At 39.8% G+C, this 17,211-nt stretch overlaps 2 protein-coding genes across 7 annotated transcripts in view; one reads left to right on the top strand and one right to left on the bottom strand.

The window, feature by feature from the left end:
* Positions 1 to 219: 219 nt before the first annotated feature.
* PDZD11 (PDZ domain containing 11) lies at positions 220 to 3,536 on the bottom strand. Of its 3 annotated transcripts, none has more exons than XM_077888415.1 (7): positions 3,391 to 3,536; positions 2,791 to 2,890; positions 2,052 to 2,135; positions 1,536 to 1,592; positions 1,143 to 1,241; positions 848 to 908; positions 220 to 697 (listed from the first exon to the last, which is right to left on the bottom strand). In XM_077888415.1, exons 2-7 carry the CDS (start codon positions 2,875 to 2,877, stop codon positions 663 to 665), a joined length of 423 nt encoding a protein of 140 aa, XP_077744541.1. In that variant the 5' UTR covers positions 2,878 to 2,890; positions 3,391 to 3,536; the 3' UTR covers positions 220 to 662. The 3 variants fall into 3 exon arrangements, with proteins under 3 accessions (XP_077744541.1, XP_077744542.1, XP_077744540.1); XM_077888416.1 differs by having other exon boundaries at positions 3,388 to 3,463; XM_077888414.1 differs by lacking the exon at positions 3,391 to 3,536 and adding an exon at positions 3,353 to 3,388.
* KIF4A (kinesin family member 4A) overlaps positions 3,513 to 17,211 on the top strand; it is a 118,270-nt gene continuing 104,571 nt past the window's right edge. Inside the window, exons 1-8 of one of the 4 annotated variants that reach the window (XM_077888412.1) lie at positions 3,540 to 3,672; positions 3,778 to 3,904; positions 4,022 to 4,162; positions 4,272 to 4,386; positions 7,619 to 7,809; positions 9,634 to 9,726; positions 12,550 to 12,716; positions 12,947 to 13,041. In XM_077888412.1, coding sequence (XP_077744538.1) covers positions 4,043 to 4,162; positions 4,272 to 4,386; positions 7,619 to 7,809; positions 9,634 to 9,726; positions 12,550 to 12,716; positions 12,947 to 13,041 — 781 coding nt within the window. In that variant the 5' untranslated portion in view covers positions 3,540 to 3,672; positions 3,778 to 3,904; positions 4,022 to 4,042. Of the gene's footprint in view, positions 3,673 to 3,777; positions 3,905 to 4,018; positions 4,163 to 4,271; positions 4,387 to 7,618; positions 7,810 to 9,633; positions 9,727 to 12,549; positions 12,717 to 12,946; positions 13,042 to 17,211 lie in introns of all 4 variants that reach the window. The other 3 variants (XM_077888413.1, XM_077888409.1, XM_077888411.1) reach the window with 3 other exon arrangements.

The following is a 17,211-nucleotide window of genomic DNA, read 5'->3' as shown; positions in this document are numbered from 1 at the left end:
GGGGCAGTTTCTTCTAGTACCCCTCACCCTACACCATTCCTCAGTTACACTGAAGGTAAGGTTCTTGGACCTCCCTAATGTACTGGCCAGATAGAGATAGTTGTGAGGTAAATATAGTGTCGCTGGTACTTCCATAGGCTCCTGTCTTTGGAAGAGCTACTATTTTTGCCTCAATAGCATTTAAAACCCAGTCAGTATCATCCAAAAGTCACACCAACATTTCCTCAGCATTGCCTTTTACTTTTGTGGGGAGAGGGTGGGGGTGGGGAGAATGGTTCCAGGGAGTCTCTGGAATGTATGAGACTGGTAGTACAAGAATGGGAGGAGATGGAAGGCCCCCAAGATTCTTTTTCTCTGTGGATTTCTAGACTCTAATGAAAATGATACAACACATGTGTAATTGTCTAGCACATGGTATTCAATAAATGTCAGCTGCCTTTCCTGTTTCAGGGAATGATCTCACCTACAAAACGAGGAAACAAAAAGTGCAGCACAGTTTGAGTAATGCAGTTGGCTGGCTGACTCGGTGCAGGGCCTTACTGTGTCCCTACCTCACTCTACTCTGCCAGGGTGGGGTGAGAGTAGTTTCCCAAGAGGCTTCCCTGAGGCCTAACCAGCTTGTCCGAGAAGATTTCATGTGGAGGGCTACGGGCCGCAACTCTCTAGTGTACAGTCCTCTCCTTTTGGCGATGATAATCTGGGGCAAAGGAAGAAAAGAATGGATTACTTTCAAGCCTACACCTCCAATTCCCCATCCCAAACTTGGGGGGCCTTTAGTAACCAGTATTTAAAGAGTTCCTACCCAGGGCCACCCTGCCAAATAAATAAAAAAGAGAGTGGCACTCACTGTAGGGAAAGAAGCGGACGCGCATGCTGATTTCGCGGGCTGTCTTCAGGATCTCAACAGCCTGGAAGGAACACAGCAGCATGTACAAATAAAGAGATATGACCCAGGGCAGTATCATAACAGGAGAAAAACAGCTTGCCACTTGAACCTTCTGGGTCACTACTAGCTGGTTCCTCTTGGTGCACTTCCTCAGCAGAGATTCCTTCATATCAAGTTACAGATGAGGTTAATCCTATCTAGCCTTTTCTACCAGGGATGGCTTCTTGCCTCACCACAGCCCAGATGCTGTGCCCACCTTGCTGTGCTCAATATCTTGGAAATCCACATCATTCACAGCTAGGACTTGGTCCCCTTCCTGAAGTCCTGCTCGATGTGCATCCGAGTCAGGAATTACCTGTTAGTAAGGAGAGAATATATGAGATTGAGGCAAAAGAGTTTCAAAGGCTGTAACTGAAATTAAGTGCTATTCAAAGGTTAAGATGCTATTGTTTTTGTGTGTACGTGACAATGCAGAGAAACAGATGGTTTGCCAGATGAGACGTTTTAAATGGGAATGGGTGTCCCCATTACGCCCCTTCTGTAGTCTACTAAATCATTCCTCTCCCAGGCCTTTGGATACCATGGTTCTGCAATCTGGTAACTTAAGAAAGGGAATTAGCAATCCATATTGCCTACAAGGCACACATACCTTGGAGATAAAGATGCCTAGCTGGGAAGCCTTTCCTCCTCGGATATTAAATCCCAACTGTAAGACAAGAGCACAGAAGGGGGGCTCAATATAGACCACAAACACAAGAACATCTACTGTTATCACTGTATGATAGCTTGGCTTATGTGTTTCTCAGAGAGAAGACAGAAGTTGTGGAAGTAGTATCTCAGACTTTCTGCCCATTAAAGTGTTTCCTTACCTCCCTAACTGCCTTCCCATCCATCCCCCCAATCCACTGCCAACTTCTGGGCCTGGTACAGACAAACCGAGCCTAAAATAAGATGCAATTGTTCTGGGGCACCTGGGTGGCTCAGTCAGTTAAGCGTCTGCCTTCAGCTCAGGTCATGATTCAGGGTCCTGGGATGGAGCCCCATGTTGGGCTCCCTGCTCAGGGAGGGGTTTGCTTCTCCCTCTGCCTCCCCCACTCATGCATGCTCTCTTTCAAATAAGTAAATAAAATAAAAAAGAAAAGACAGAATTGTTCCATAAGCTCACCTGAGCTCCAGGGGGCTTCTTCAGTGTGACGATTCGGGGCAGAAACTGGGTCAACTCATTGTTGTAGTCTGGGTGATATACCCTCTGCAAGAAACAGCAACCCCAAATTCTTACTACCAGCCTTAGATTTTATACCTCCCTTCATCTGGACTACAAATGCATCACCCTGAAGTTAGAAAAAGGTGTGGGGGGATCCCTGAGGGGTTCAGCGGTTTAGCACCTGCCTTCGGCCCAAGATGTGATCCTGAAGACCCGGTATTGAGTCCCACATCGGGCTCCAGGCAGGGAGCCTGCTTCTCCCTCTGCCTGTGTCTCTGCCTTTCTCTCTGTGTGTCTCTCATGAATGAATAAATAAGATCTTAAAAGCAATACACACACACACACACACACACACACACACAGGTGTGATCATGGACTTAGTTTTAAGTACAGATAACACTGTCCGAATGGGTAGATGGATAGCATGGGGAAATGTTAGTAGCCCAGTAGCTCCCCATCTCTACCTTTAGAGAATAGAAACTAGGGCTCTGAATTTCCAGAATTCTCTGGTGTGAATGGACTCTGGTAGTTGGATTCCATAAGAAGCTCCCAATGGGCCCAGTTGTTCAGATTCTAATTTCTGGGCCCCTGGCTACAAGGCTAGAATTCACCCTCTACTGAGCTTTCTAATCCTGCCATCCTACCTTTCATGCATCATCTCAAGCCCACAGGAATATATCCCCTACTCAAACATTCCCACCTCATGAGGAGGAATCCATGCTGGGGGATTCTCATAGGCAGGCAGGAAAACCACGGGGTAGTCATCATAAGGAATCCGACTGTCCATCTCCAGCAAGGCCCTGGAATGGAAGGAAGGGTGAATCGAAGCTGACAGAAAATGGTTCAAAAGGGTCAGCAGTCCAGCAAGTTTCAAAAAACAACCCCACCCCATCCCAAGGCTGTCATCTATGGGCCCAGCCCACTTCCAGGTGATAGAGATTGAGAGAGAAAAAGAAGAAAAAAGATGAAAGAGAACAATTAATTTTGCTGAATATCTGCGTGTCAAGCAAACTGTTAAGTACTCCATAGAGATCATCTCCTTTCCTACAACAATCCTGCAAAACAGATGTTGCCGTCTAGAGAAGAGGAAATCAGGTGCGTCAATTTTCAAAGTCCAAGGACTGCCTCCAACTATCCACAAGGACTCTGGACAAGGCACCACCCCACATTCCCTAGATGTGATCAGTAATGGTGGGGGTCCCCAGAACAACGACCCTTCCTTCACCACCGGTTCCCTTCCACGTCCCTGCCCCGCATCCTGCCTGAATCCTGCGCACCAGCCGGGGAGATGCAGTACTACCTCACTCATCCGCAAACCTCAGGAACCCCAAGTTCCGCTCGCCGCCAATTCAGTCTGGAAGCCGGAAGCGGATGCTACGGTAGGTCGGAAAGGGCGGGTTCAGGGTGCGGCGCGCAGGCCCTCCCCTTCCCAACGCATCTTCCTGCGCGCGCCGACGTGCGTGCTCTGCCCGCAAGGTCTCACGCGGATTGGCTGGCGCCTCAGGGACAGATTTGAAACTTGGCGGTTAAAGCTCCGGCTGGGACAGGGAGGCGGGAGACCGGGGAAAGGACGTTTAGTTTGGTGAGTTAAGGGGGCACACTTTAGCTCAGGATCTGCCTTTCCTGGTACCCTGGGGCTTTGGTTCTTTGTCGTCATCTCCGCTAGGGGCTTTCCTTTTCATTTCAGGCTCCACTTCGCTCTCTTCAGAGCGTGGAGCTGACCGGCTGTCCTGTCGTTGCCAAGCCTGAGAGACAATGACTCTCCCGAGGCAGCGATCCCACTAGGACGGGGAGGCTGCCACCGCTACTGCCGAGTTTCGTAACCCATCCTTCCCTCCAAGGCGGGCCTGAACTCCCACCCCTCCCGACCTACCAAGATTGATTCATCAGCAAGTATCTTTTCTTTTCTCTCTCCCCACCCCCCCAAGCAGAGACGGTGTTGCGGTAGGATCATGAAAGAAGAGGTGAAAGGAATTCCTGTAAGAGTGGCACTGCGATGTCGCCCTCTGGTCCCCAAAGAGATTAGTGAGGGCTGCCAGATGTGCCTTTCCTTCGTACCCGGGGAGCCTCAGGTGCGTAGGAGAGTCCTGGGCCTACCTCTGAACAGCTGGGGCCAAATGGCAGTGAGGGGCGTGGTCTTCCCTTTCATTTTTCTCACTTCTTGTCCCTTGCCTTCTCTAGGTGGTGGTTGGTACTGACAAATCCTTTACCTATGATTTTGTGTTTGACCCCTCTACGGAACAAGAAGAAGTCTTCAATACAGCAGTAGCACCACTCATAAAAGGCATATTTAAAGGTAAGGCTATTTAATTCTTCTGCTGGTTCTCCAGCATATATTTTGTGTCAGGCACTGTACGTGGGTACTGCAGATACAGGAATAGATGAAACAGGAGTCCTGCCTTCAAAAAGCCTACAGCCTAGGAACTAACTCAATGTCATTTGCAAAAGTCTGTACCCTTGAAGCTAGTTTTATACTGTATTTGCTTTCTGTGGTTCTGTTCATCTTTGACTTGTATATATATTTTTGTTTGTTTGTCCTGGAACATCATTAGATCCTAAGCTCTTTCATGGATGCCAAAGATGATCAGTTTGCCAACTTACTTAAGGCTCAGGCACTGCGAAGCCTGTTGAGAATTCAGAAAAAAATTATATAAAAATTATATAAAACCCCTTCCAGGCCCTGTAGGGTTTCAAAGTCCAGGAGTAGGAGTGAAAGTATAGGACTGCATACATAATTTTAAATACATAAAAATTTTAACCTTTTTGCACTTATCTTTAAGGAAAACATATGTTAAAGTTAAAAGTACACAATAGAATCAGTCCTGCTATGGAAGTAGCTAGCGCTACTTTCATGGTATGAAAACCAAAAGGATGGCACTGACTACTTAGGGGATTAGGGATGAATCTCACAGCACAGGCCAACGTTTGAGAGAGATCTTGAATGATGAATAGAATTCTTTTAGGTGAAGATGGGTATTTCCTAAAGCCCCTGAGTACCCTGACTAGTTAATAATTTTTATTGAAGCTAAGACTTTAGTGTTGCTGAAGACCATAGCAGGGTTCTAAAGAAGATAGTAGTGCCTGAGAGGTGTTTAATTACTGTTATTCCAGTACAGAGGTTATTCAGGATTCAAAGCAGAAGTCTGTGTAAAAAAACTCAGACCATGGCACACAATCCCTTAAAAATCAAAAGCACATTTGTACATCATCTAGTCTTACTTTGCATTCAACGAAAAATGCTTTCCAGCCATATTCTCTAAGTGAACTTCCAGCGTCTATTTACAATTTTTTCTTTGATAGGGAACTCACGGACTCACAAAGTGGTCCTATTAATTGGATGTTGGACAACTCCCAATTGTGTTAGATTATATTGAGATGAAATTTGCTTCCCTGTAATTTCTACCCAGTGATATTAGTTCATCCCTCTAGGCAAATAGAAGCCTTCTTCCAGGCTTCACGTATTTTTTCCACTTTTTAAAATAATGTTATGGGGAGGTCTGGGTTGGCTCAGTGGTTGACTGCCTTTGGCTCAGGTGGTGATCTTGCGGTCCTGGGATCAAGTCTCCTATTGGGCATCCTGTGGGGAGCCTGCTTCTCTCTCTGCCTGTATCTCTGCTTCTCTCTCTCTGTCTCTCATGAATAGGTAAATAAAATCTTTTTTTAAAAAATGATGCTGTGGTTCAGAACACACTGAACACTTTGTTTCAGATTTTTGGAATATTAAATTATGTCAAACTTACAGAAATGTTGTAAGAATGACATAAAGAACTTTTTTCCTGATTCATTTGAGATGAATTATTTACCTGGTGCCCACTGAATACTTAAGTGTATATTTGCTACAATCAAGGACTTCCTCCTACATAACTACAATATAATCATCCAAATCATGAAATTAGCATTGCTACATTACTATCATCTACTACTCAGACTTTATTCAAGTTTCACTAATTGTCCCAATAACATCCTTTAAAGTAAAAGGATCTCATTCAGAAGCACTTGTATTTAAGAGTTGTACTGTCTCTGTATAGTCTCTTTCATTCTAAGGTTTTTTGTCTTTTTTAAAAAAATTTTGTGATCATGACTCTTGAAGATCACAGGCTAGTTATTTTGTAAACTGTTTATCAGTTTTGGTTTGTCTGGTGTTCATTATTAAATTGTGGTTGTATATCTCTAACAGGAATATCACAGAAGTGGTGCTGTATTCTTCCCATTGAATCCTATTCGGCAGCACATAATTTGTTGCCTTACTGCTGATGTTCATTTTGATCATTCGATTATGGTGTTATCATAGGCTTCTCCACTATAAAGTTAATCTTTTTCCTTTTTACATATTTGGATGACAATTATGTGATTCTGCCTAAGTCTCTTCTAATTAACCATCCATATTTCCTTTAGCCATTCTGGAAACGATATGGTTTTCCAGACCCTTCATAATCTGGTCATCTTCCTCAGAAATATTCCTTCACAGCTCAGTAAGAACATTGTAATTCTATACTTTTATCTTAACTTGGGGAACTATAAGAATTAAATTATAGTCTTTATAGGCAATATAAAGTAGATAGTGATCCCAATATATGTTTGGCTAACATTGCTCTCAATTGCAAAGACAAAACCACTATTTTTTAGTCAGCTCAACAGCATCCTCTTGTACTCTGAATTCCCAATACCAGAGAGCCTTCAATTTTTTGGAAAAAATACTGAAAATTGGTTCCCCCAGTTATTACTATATATACATATCTTTGATATTCTAGAAGACTATGGAATGTTATTCTTTTGCCTCATGATCATACCAGGTGATACTAGCTATTTATTACAGTGAAAATCTTGAGGAAATAGCTTATGATCTTTCAGAATATCCTTCAGAAGGGAGGTCTTTGTTTAGACAATTAAATTATTTTAAAATGAAAAAAAAAAGGCCAAAGTGCCTGATAATATGGCCCAAATGCAGTCTGAGAGTTTAGATGGGGAGCGGATGGTTTCATTGATTGTAAAAATCAACTTTTTTGCCTCTTCAGATGAAGATTGGTCATCAAAAACATAGGTTGGACCCCCTTCCATTTTTGCTACTTCTAAGACTTTGATTTAATGCCTATAATTTAGAATTGGTAAAAGTAGAATTATAAAGTTCTGAATGGCTTTTTGATGGTGTTTGGCCACCTTCATTATCTCAGTCATATCTTTAAGTGTTTTACTTCCTAGTATGTATGTATGTATGTATGTATGTATGTATTTATTTATTTATTTATTTATTTTTTACTTCCTAGTTTTTAAGGGCAATAAAGAGGGGCACACATTCTGGGAGGTTGGTATTTTTCTTCTTTGCTTCTTTAAAGTGATGCAAAATCATGTCACCCACACAAGTTTTTTCTGTGTCTGCTACTCCTAAAAAACCCTTGTCTTAAGAGAGCAATCAAAAAAAAAAAAAAGCAATCTCAATTTTGTTGCAAGTAATTGCTGAAGGAGATGGAGGATATTGATTGGATGAAAATATTTGAGCACCACTATGCATGTGACTTCTGTTTTATCAGGATACAATGCAACCGTCCTGGCCTATGGACAGACTGGCTCCGGAAAAACCTATTCAATGGGAGGTGCATACACTGCAGACCAAGAGAATGAACCAACAGTTGGGGTCATTCCTAGGGTAATACAATTGCTCTTCAAAGAAATTGATAAAAAGAGTGATATCGAATTTACTCTGAAAGTGTCATACTTGGAGGTAAGTGATTTATCTTAAGTTATACTGAATTCAAATGTATCTTTGGGTAGAAAAAATAAATCCAAATCATGTTTTTTCCCTGGCATGACTCAAATAAGTAAATTGCATTTTTAAAAGATTTTATTTATTTATTCATGAGAGACACAGAGAGAGAGAGAGAGGCAGAGACACAGGCAGAGGGAGAAGCAGGCTCCATGCAGGGAACCTGACGTGGGACTCGATCCCGGGTCCCCAGGATCACACCCTGGGCTGAAGGCCATGCTAAACCGTTGAGCCACCCAGGCTACCCATTAGTAAATTGCATTTTTAGTAAATTACATTTTAAAACATTGATAGAGAAAATTTACTGGCTCAATTGGAGCTGGCTCCCGCCCAGTTCTTTTCTTGTCAGAATAGTCTGTTTAATTTGATTGTTAGAGGAGTTGGCATTGCCACTTAAAAAGATGATAAGAATTCTTTAATTCCAATTTGGCTTCTGCTGCTGATTCCCTGTAGAGTCTGCAGAAAAATATTTGATTTTCCTTTACTGTTTTGAGGCCTAAGTGATAATGCTCCTACTTCAGGAAGAATGTTATAAAAAATGGATGAAGTACTAAGCTGTGTGGTAATAGAATGTATTTATTCAACAGATGTTATTGAATACCTACTGTGTTATAGGGCCTATTCTATGTACTTTGGATATATCTGTGAACAAAACATGAAAATCCTTACCCTTGTGGGGTTTTCATTCTAGTGAATATCACTATACAACTAGATTGGCCAGTTATATCTAACCTCGTGACCTCAAAAACACATGTTCAGAAAATTTATGGTTTTTGGGAAACTAGCTGCTTGGTTCCATAGCAGTGATACCTTCAATGAGCAATGATTAAACTTAGATAACGGAAGCATACAATTTTATAGTGTATGTGAATAGTTCATCCTGGAGTTGAATCTTAATACATTAGTAGGTATCAGAGGTGTAGAGTTGAAAGACAGGGAGTTTTATTTATTTATTTATTTATTTATTTATTTATTTATTTATTTATTTATTTTTGACAGGGAGTTTTAAATGTCATTAAGATTAGCCTTCTTGAGTCTCTTAATTAACCCAGTTGTGGTCAGGTAATCAAATGTAAAAATTACTTAAGAACCTGGTATGTTGGGCAGCCCGGGTAGCTCAGCGATTTAGCACCGCCTTCGGCCCAGGGTGTGATCCTGGAGACCCGGGATCGAGTCCCACGTCAGACTCCCTGCATGGAGCCTGTTTCTCCCTCTGCCTGTGTCTCTGCCTCCCTCTTTCTCTATGTCTCTCATGGATAAATAAATAAAATCCTTTAAAAAAAAACCTGGTATGTTAAATTGCAGCAATGGCAATAATAGCAAACAAATATGGTGCTTACTATGTGCTAAACTCTGTTCTAAATACTTAAAGTTTTGATTGTTGAAGTATTGGTTGCCACTTTTCCCATTTGCTTCCCGTTTCTACCCTCCACTAAGGACCTGTTACTTAAACATTGTAACAAAATTAGGGAAGGTGATGTTGTTATGGCACCATCAAAGAACTGAATTTGGGCACCCTTGTCATTTTTAATTGTGTCTGCTATTCCCAAGAAACTGTTTTAAGAGAGCAGTCTCAATTTTGTTACAATGAATATGTGAATTCATTTTGTAAGTATCAAATGGTTACATGTAAGATTTAAAGCCCTTAATTATAAAAATAATGTTATAAATTTTTTTAATACAGAAAGTCACAAATAATTTTAAAAATCACCTATAATCCATCACTCCAAGATTACCGCTGTTAACATCTTGTTTTTACCACTTTATTTTTAACAATACCAGATTTACAACGAAGAAATCTTGGATCTTCTATGCCCATCTCGTGAGAAAGCCTCTCAAATAAATATACGAGAGGATCCTAAAGAAGGCATAAAGGTGTGTTTGTCTGTCATTTATTGTTACTGAAAAATGTTGACCACGCTAAAGTTCACATCCCTTTTATTTGCAACTGTGGTTTTAAATGACTATTGACATCTCAGTCTCTCAGATTTTGTATGATCCTAATTTCCTTTGTTAATCTAGAAATCCTAGATGGGAGCTCATGTGGGGAAGGAATTTATATTGTCTTCCTGTTACCTGTTGAAGGAATGGTAATATCAATTAAATATTTTATTAGTTATTTACAGAGTTCTAGTCCTGGGCTATTCAGTATAATAGCCACTAGCCACAAATGACTATTTAAACTTAAGTGAGCTAAAATATAATGTAATTTAAAATTCAGTCCTTTGGTCCCACCAGCCACATATCCAGTGCTCAGTAGCTACATGTGGCTGTGGCTACTATAGAACAGCACAGACATAGATCATAACCATGGTCATAGGAAATTCTGTTAGGACAGCACTATATAACAGACATTATGGTAGACTATAGAATGATACTTAAAAAGGAAAAATAATGTAAAACATTTAAAATCCATAAGTACCATAAGAAGAAGAGATCACTTATGTGAGAGGCTTCTGTCATATGGTTTAGATGCAGGATGAGGAGCTATAGCTGAACAGAAAATTTGAGTCAAGGTTGGGAGTTTTGTATATGGGAGTGGACCAAATCTAGAAGTCATTATTGAAAACAGGCAAAGCTTGAGTCTAGCTCCAGCTTGAGTATTCAGAGGGGGAATCCAAGGCTGAAAGTAGATGAGAATAGGTTTTATATACTTGGGAAATCTTAGTAAAATAGTGTCTTACCCATCTTCTTCCCATTCTTCTCTTCCCCTCACGGAAAGTTGGAGGTTTAGAGTATAGGTGCATGAGGAGCAGGTGGGCTTCTGAGTTTTTTCCTTTTTGGATTTTAAAGTCATTACCCCCCCCCCCAAATAAATAAATAAATAAATAAATAAATAAAGTCATTAGCCATGCATTAGAGCAAGGCTTGAAGGATCATACCTATTTTAAAAGCCCAATAGGGGAGCCTGGGTAGCTCAAATGGTTAAGTGTCTGCCTTCAGCTCAGATCATGATCTCAGGGTCCTGGGATCCAGTTCCTCATTGGGCTCCCTGCTCAGTGGGGAGTCTGCTTCTCCATCTCCCTATGCCCCTCCCCCTACTCATGTTCTCTCTCTTGATATATCTCTGTCTCAAATGAATAAATAAAATCTTTAAAAATAAATAAAAGCCCATTAAACTTAGAATATGGGAAGACAATTTGGATAGTGGGGATAAGAAACCTGGGCAAAAGGCATGCTGTCACCAGAAAGAATGTTGGTACTGAACCAGGTCTTGACCCAGTTCCAAGATCTTTTTTATGCCTCATGCCAAGGCAGGAATTAAATCCCAAGCATTATTTGAGGTACAATTTTCAATACAAAGAAGTGTGCATAACTGATGTAAATTGAGATGGATAAAGACAAGTTTGTCAGCATTCTTCAGATGAGATAGATGGAATATAAGCAGAGATAAAAGATGTAAGGGTATTCTTATAGTAAGGAGTGGCTTAAGTAGAAAACAGACTCCTTGGGGGTAGTAGGACTAGACCAGTCTGTCTGGATTAGAGACTCTGGGTTGAGAAGTAATGGATGTGTTAGAACCAGATTATGAAGCCAGGTTAAAGCTTCATGTGTTCCATTCCTGTGAATCGTATATAAGTGAGATTGCTCTGGCTCCTTTTACCAAGTTTTTATCTTATGTGTGTAATCTCTCCAACTATGTTAGCTCCTAGAGGTTAGGAGAGCATCTTAAAATCTCCTCCGATCCTCATTATCTAGCACAGAACTTAGAAATTTCGGAGGCGTGATTTCAGGGAGACTAAACAGAAATGGATTGAAAAGGAGACAGACTAGATTGAGGAAGGCCAGTTGGAGAAACTTTACCTTATTCTTCAGGCATGAAGTAAGATTGGCCTGGACAAGGCAAGTAGATGTAGAAAAGAAAAGGAAGCAATGGATTCAAAAGAAAAATGGCTAGGAGTTGGTGATAAGTGAAATATGGAGAAATGGGAGGAGAGGAATTGAAGGTGAATGTGAGGTTCTGAGAATAGAAATATTCATAGAAATGAAGTCGTAGAAAGAATCAGTGCTGGTGGGAAGGAAGATGAGTTTGGTTTATAATTCACTGTTTTCAAAGTGTAAGTAGCAGTCCTCTAGAAGGACTAGAAATTAGGGCCACAGATGTAGATCTGGGAGCTATGGACTAATAAAATAGGAGCATATTTGGGCTCAAAGGGGCTTCATAATCATCTGGTTCAATCTCCAGAGGCTCCAAGAGATTTTTAATGTGTACAAATTCTCTCGGGTAGATATAATACTAAGCCTAGGACCCTGTTTTCTTGCTATTTCCCTTGGTGAAGATGAAGTATAAAACAAGTCAGAGGTATGGGAGGAGCATAGGGTCACATGGAGAAAGTAGCCAAGAGAAATACCATACGTATTTGTGTTGCCTTTACTGTTCTTAGGGCCAAAGCTTACCTTCACTTGGAGGCTCCCTGGAAGGCATCTATCCACTGCTCTATCCTAAAATCTAGAGATCTCTTCTAGCTCCAGTATTGCCTGGTACCCTTGCTTTGGAGGTCCCTAGGGGAGATTAGAGACTGTGGTTTGCAATGATCACAATGTTGCTAGTTAAAACAGTCCTCATTATCACAACTGTTCTATTTATTGAGGTTCTGCTGGAGTATCAAAGCATTATTTTTTAACCTACCAATCCTATCTTTGATGAAGTATTTAAAGTGGAATCATAAGGGCATTTTTTTTCTTTCTCTGAATTAGATTGTTGGACTCACTGAGAAGACTGTTGTAGTTGCTTTGGATACTGTTTCCTGTTTGGAGCAGGGCAACAACTGTAGGACTGTGGCATCCACAGCTATGAACTCCCAGTCATCCCGATCTCATGCCATCTTTACAATCTCCATAGAGCAAAGAAAGAAAAGTGACAAGTAAGTTGTACCTACAGTTTAAAGAGTCAAGATTTTTAATGTTAGTTAATATTAAGTTGCTCCTTCAGTGCATTTGACAAATCATCAGCCATTAGTACTCTGAGCACTGGTAACCAGTAGAGCCATTTTTGACTGACTTGAAAGAAAACTAGAACCAGCAGACCGACTCTGACACTCAGCTACCCTCAAGTTCACATACCATTCTCATTCGGGTCTTCTTGTCATCACAGGAATAGCAGCTTTCGCTCCAAGCTGCATCTTGTGGACCTTGCTGGATCAGAAAGACAGAAGAAAACCAAGGCTGAAGGGGATCGTCTGAAAGAGGGTGAGAGAAATTAAGGCCACAGCTGTAGATGAAAACTTCCTAGTACTCCCATTGTATCATCAGTGTCTTGACTGAAATATTTCAGGTCATTTTCTAACAGTAGCTACAATTCAAGTTTGAGGCTGATATCAGAAATAGTGAAAAACTGTTTCTTTCCCTTGTACTCATTTTCTAATTTAGGTGTGAGATTTGGATCTGGCCCTTGGTTTGATTTCATCTGGTCCAGGAAAGTTTTAGTTTTTGTTTGGTTTTGTTTGGTTTTACCCCCAACTACTTATGATTAAAATCAGTATCCTGATTCTGTCATCTGAAGTATTCACTATCCTTCTCAGATATTATCACTTATAAACTTCATCAGCATGGTTTCCATATCTTTATTTAAGTCATTGGATATAAATGATGAAGCTCCTAAGGCTAGAAGAACCCCATGGTTTATGCTATTAGAGACCTTAGTCTAGCATGATAGTGGCCTGGTAATCTGCATGCTTTGGGAGTGATCTTTCAAGTGATTATTAATCTAACAAAAATTAACAACCAGTCTCTATTTCTTGATTTTGTGCTTAAGAATCTCTTAAAAGATTTTGTCAAATGTTCAGATATACTAAGTCTGCCATATTTCTATTAGCTACCAATTTAGTAACATTACAAAAAAGAAATAAGGATTAGCTTAAATTGACTTCTTAGTGAATTAAAACTGGCTTCTAGTGCTAATTCTTCCATTTCTAGGTCCCTGCAAGCCATCCCTATAATCATCTAGAATAATAATCATCATCATCATCATCATCATCATCATCTAGAAGACTCACATCAAAATTGCCAGGCTGTAATTTATAGAATTAACTTTTTTTTCCCTTTTTTGAAAATTGAAATTCTATCTGCCCAGTCTTCTGGAACATCTTTCTTTGTGATTCCTCAGTGATCATTGACATAGCTTCAGCATTCTCATTTGAAATTAATCTCCATTTCCTTGGCTATAATTCATCAGATTTTTGAACTCCTGTTAAAGTAGTTGAGTTCTCACTTACTACTTGTTCACTCATATTGGGCTGTGGTTCCCTCTGAGGAATTGAGATGAGAATGCAGGAGCAAAAAAAATAGTAATTGAGGAATTTTATCTCTGTCACGTATCATTATTACACTGCTGACACAGGGCAAAGACCTATTTCTTCCTCATTCACCTTTTTGTTCTGAATGTATTGGAAAGTGCCTTTTTTGTTTTATGTTTGCACTGTGACATTTAGCCTTCTTAATACTATTTTTAAAGATTCTTGTAACTCTTTTTTTATGTTTACAGTTTGAGGTTTTTTAACAGCTTTATTGAGATATAATTCACATACCATAAAATTTACCCATTTCAACTGAACACTTCAGCAGATTTTAGGATATTCACAGAGCTGTGCAACCATCACCACGATCTAATTGTAGAACATGCTTATCACCCTCAAAAAGAAACTCCATACCAATTAGCAGTTGCTCCCTACTCCCAGCCCCTTCTCTAGCCCTAGGCAACCATAACCTGTATTTCAGATAAATATAGTCGTACAATATGTGGTCTTTTGTGACTGCCTTGTTTCACTTAACATAAGGTTTTCAGGGATCCTCTACGTTGTAGTGTATATCAATATTTTATTCCCTTTGACTGCTGAATCATATTCCATTGTGTGGATATACATGTTGCTTGTCTATTCCTCAGTTGTATCCAATTTAGCTATTTTGAATATTGCTCTGTGAGCACTTGCGTGTAAGTTTTTGTGTAGACAAGTTTTAGTTTCCCTTTAGGTATACACCTAAGTGTGTGATCTCTGGCTGGGTGATATGGTAACTTTAAAATTTCCTTTTTTAAAGAAATTTAAAATGTAATTAATATACCATAAAATTCACCCTTTTAAACTATACAAGTCAGTCATTTTTAGTATATTCACAAAGTTGTGTAACCATCACCATAGTATATTTTATTTTTTTAAAAAGATTTTATTTTCTTTATTCATGAGAGATACACACAGAGAGAGGCAGAGACACAGTCAGAGAAAGAAGCAGGTTCCGTGCAGGGAGCCCGATGAGGAACTCCATCCTGGGACTCCAGGATCATGCCCTGAGCTGAAGGCAGACGCTCAACCGCTGAGCCACCCAGGCGTCCCCACCATGGTAGATTTTAGAACATTTTTGTCACCCAAAAAGAAAACCCACATGCATTAGCAGTCATTCTCTATTTTCCCCCAGCTTCCTCCCCGAACCTCCACACCCCTCACCCCACCTATCTATGACTCATGCTCTTTCTGTCCCTACAGATTTGCCTAATCTGGACATTTCATGTACATCTAGTCATACAATATGTGGTCTTTTGTGACTGGCTTCTTTCACTTAACAGTGTTTTCAAGGCTCATCCACGTTATTTAGCATTGACCTACAAGTTTTCAAGTAGATGTATATTTTCATTTCTCTTGGGTATATATCTAGGAGTGGAATTGCTGGATCATATGGTAACTCTGTGTTTAACTTTTTGAAAAGCTACCAGATTATTTTTCACAGGAACTGTACCACTTTAACATTTCTCAGGCTTGTTATTTTTAGAATTCTAATTTTAAAATTAGGATTCTAATTTTTCCATATTCTTACTTTTATTATGTCTTTAATTGTAGTCATCCTAGTGGGTGTGAAGTGATACCTCATTGTGGTTTTGGTTTGCATTTCCCCAATGGCTAATGACGTTGAACATTGTTTCATGTGTTTATCAGCAATTTATATATCTTTTTAGAAAAATGTTCAGTCAGATTTTTTGCCCCTTTTTTAATTGGGTTATTTATCTTTTTATGGGTGGGTTATGTGTGTCCTTTATACATTGTGGATACTAACCCCTTATCAGGTATATTCTTTGCGAATGTTTCCTCCCATTCTTTGGGTTGTGTTTTCACTTATTGATGTTATCCTTTGAAGCACATAATTTAAAAAATTTTGATGAAGTCCACTCATCTATTTTTTCTCTTGCTGCTTATATTTTTGGTGTCATATCTATAGAAAATGCCTAATCCAAGGTCACAAAGATGTGTGCTTCTGTTTTCTTTTAAGAGCTTTATGGTTTTACATGTCTTTGATCCATTTAAGTTAATTTTTGTATATGGTATGAAGTGGAGTCCAAAGTTCAGTCTTTTGCATGTAGATCATTAGTTATCCCCACATCATTTATTGAAAAGACTATTCTTTCCCACTGAATTGTCTTGGCATCTTTGTCAAGAAGCAATTGAACTCTCAATTCTATTCCATTTATCTGTATGTCTATCCTTACACCAGTCTTGATTACTACACTGTCTTGATTACTGTAGCTTTGTAACAAGTTTTGAAATCAGGAAGTGTGAGTGCTTCAACTTTGTTCTTTTTCAAGATTGTTTTGGCTATTCTGGGTCCCTTGCATTTCCATATGAATGTTAGGATCAACTTGTCATTTTCTGCAAAGAAGCCAGCTGGGATTTTCATAGGGATTGTGTTGAATCTGTAGATCAATTTAGAAAGTATTGCCATCTTAATATTAACTCTTAAATTCACAAAAATCAAGTGTTTTTCCATTTATTTGGACCTTCTTAAATAATTTTTAAAATTTTCACTGTTTAAGTTGTACATTTCTTTTGTTAAATTTATTCCTAAATATTTTATTCTTTTCAATGCTGTAGTAAATCGGATTGTTTTCTTTTTTTTTTTTTCGAATTGTTTTCTTAAACTCATCTTCAAATTGTTCATTGAGCTTTGTTTTTTTAAAAGATTTTTATTTATTCATGAGAGACACACACACACACACACAGAGAGAGAGAGGGAGGGAGAGTGAGGGAGAGCCAGAGACACAGGCAGAGGGAGAAGCAGGCTCCATGCAGGGAGCCCGACATGGGACTCTATTCCAGGTCTCCAGGATCAGGCCCTGGGCTGAAGGCAGCGCTAAACCACTGAGCCACCTGGGCTGCCCCTGTTTATTGAGCTTTGTATAGTGACTTGTGTCTGCAACCTTGCTGAACTTGTTTGTTTGTTCTGATAGGTTTTTAATGGATTCTTTAGGATTTTTTTGTATATTTTTTTACTGGAGTTCGATTTGCCAACATCTAGCATAACACCCAGTGCTCATCCCATCAAGTGTCTTTAGGATTTCTATATACAAGTTCATGTCATCTGTAACAGAGATAGTTT

The sequence above is a fragment of the Canis aureus genome, chromosome X (genome assembly GCF_053574225.1).
Source record: "Canis aureus isolate CA01 chromosome X, VMU_Caureus_v.1.0, whole genome shotgun sequence".
In the NCBI taxonomy this organism is placed as follows: Eukaryota; Metazoa; Chordata; class Mammalia; order Carnivora; family Canidae; genus Canis; species Canis aureus.
The sequence above is the reverse complement of the archived record's forward strand: the minus strand, read 5'-3'. Positions and strand labels throughout refer to the sequence as shown.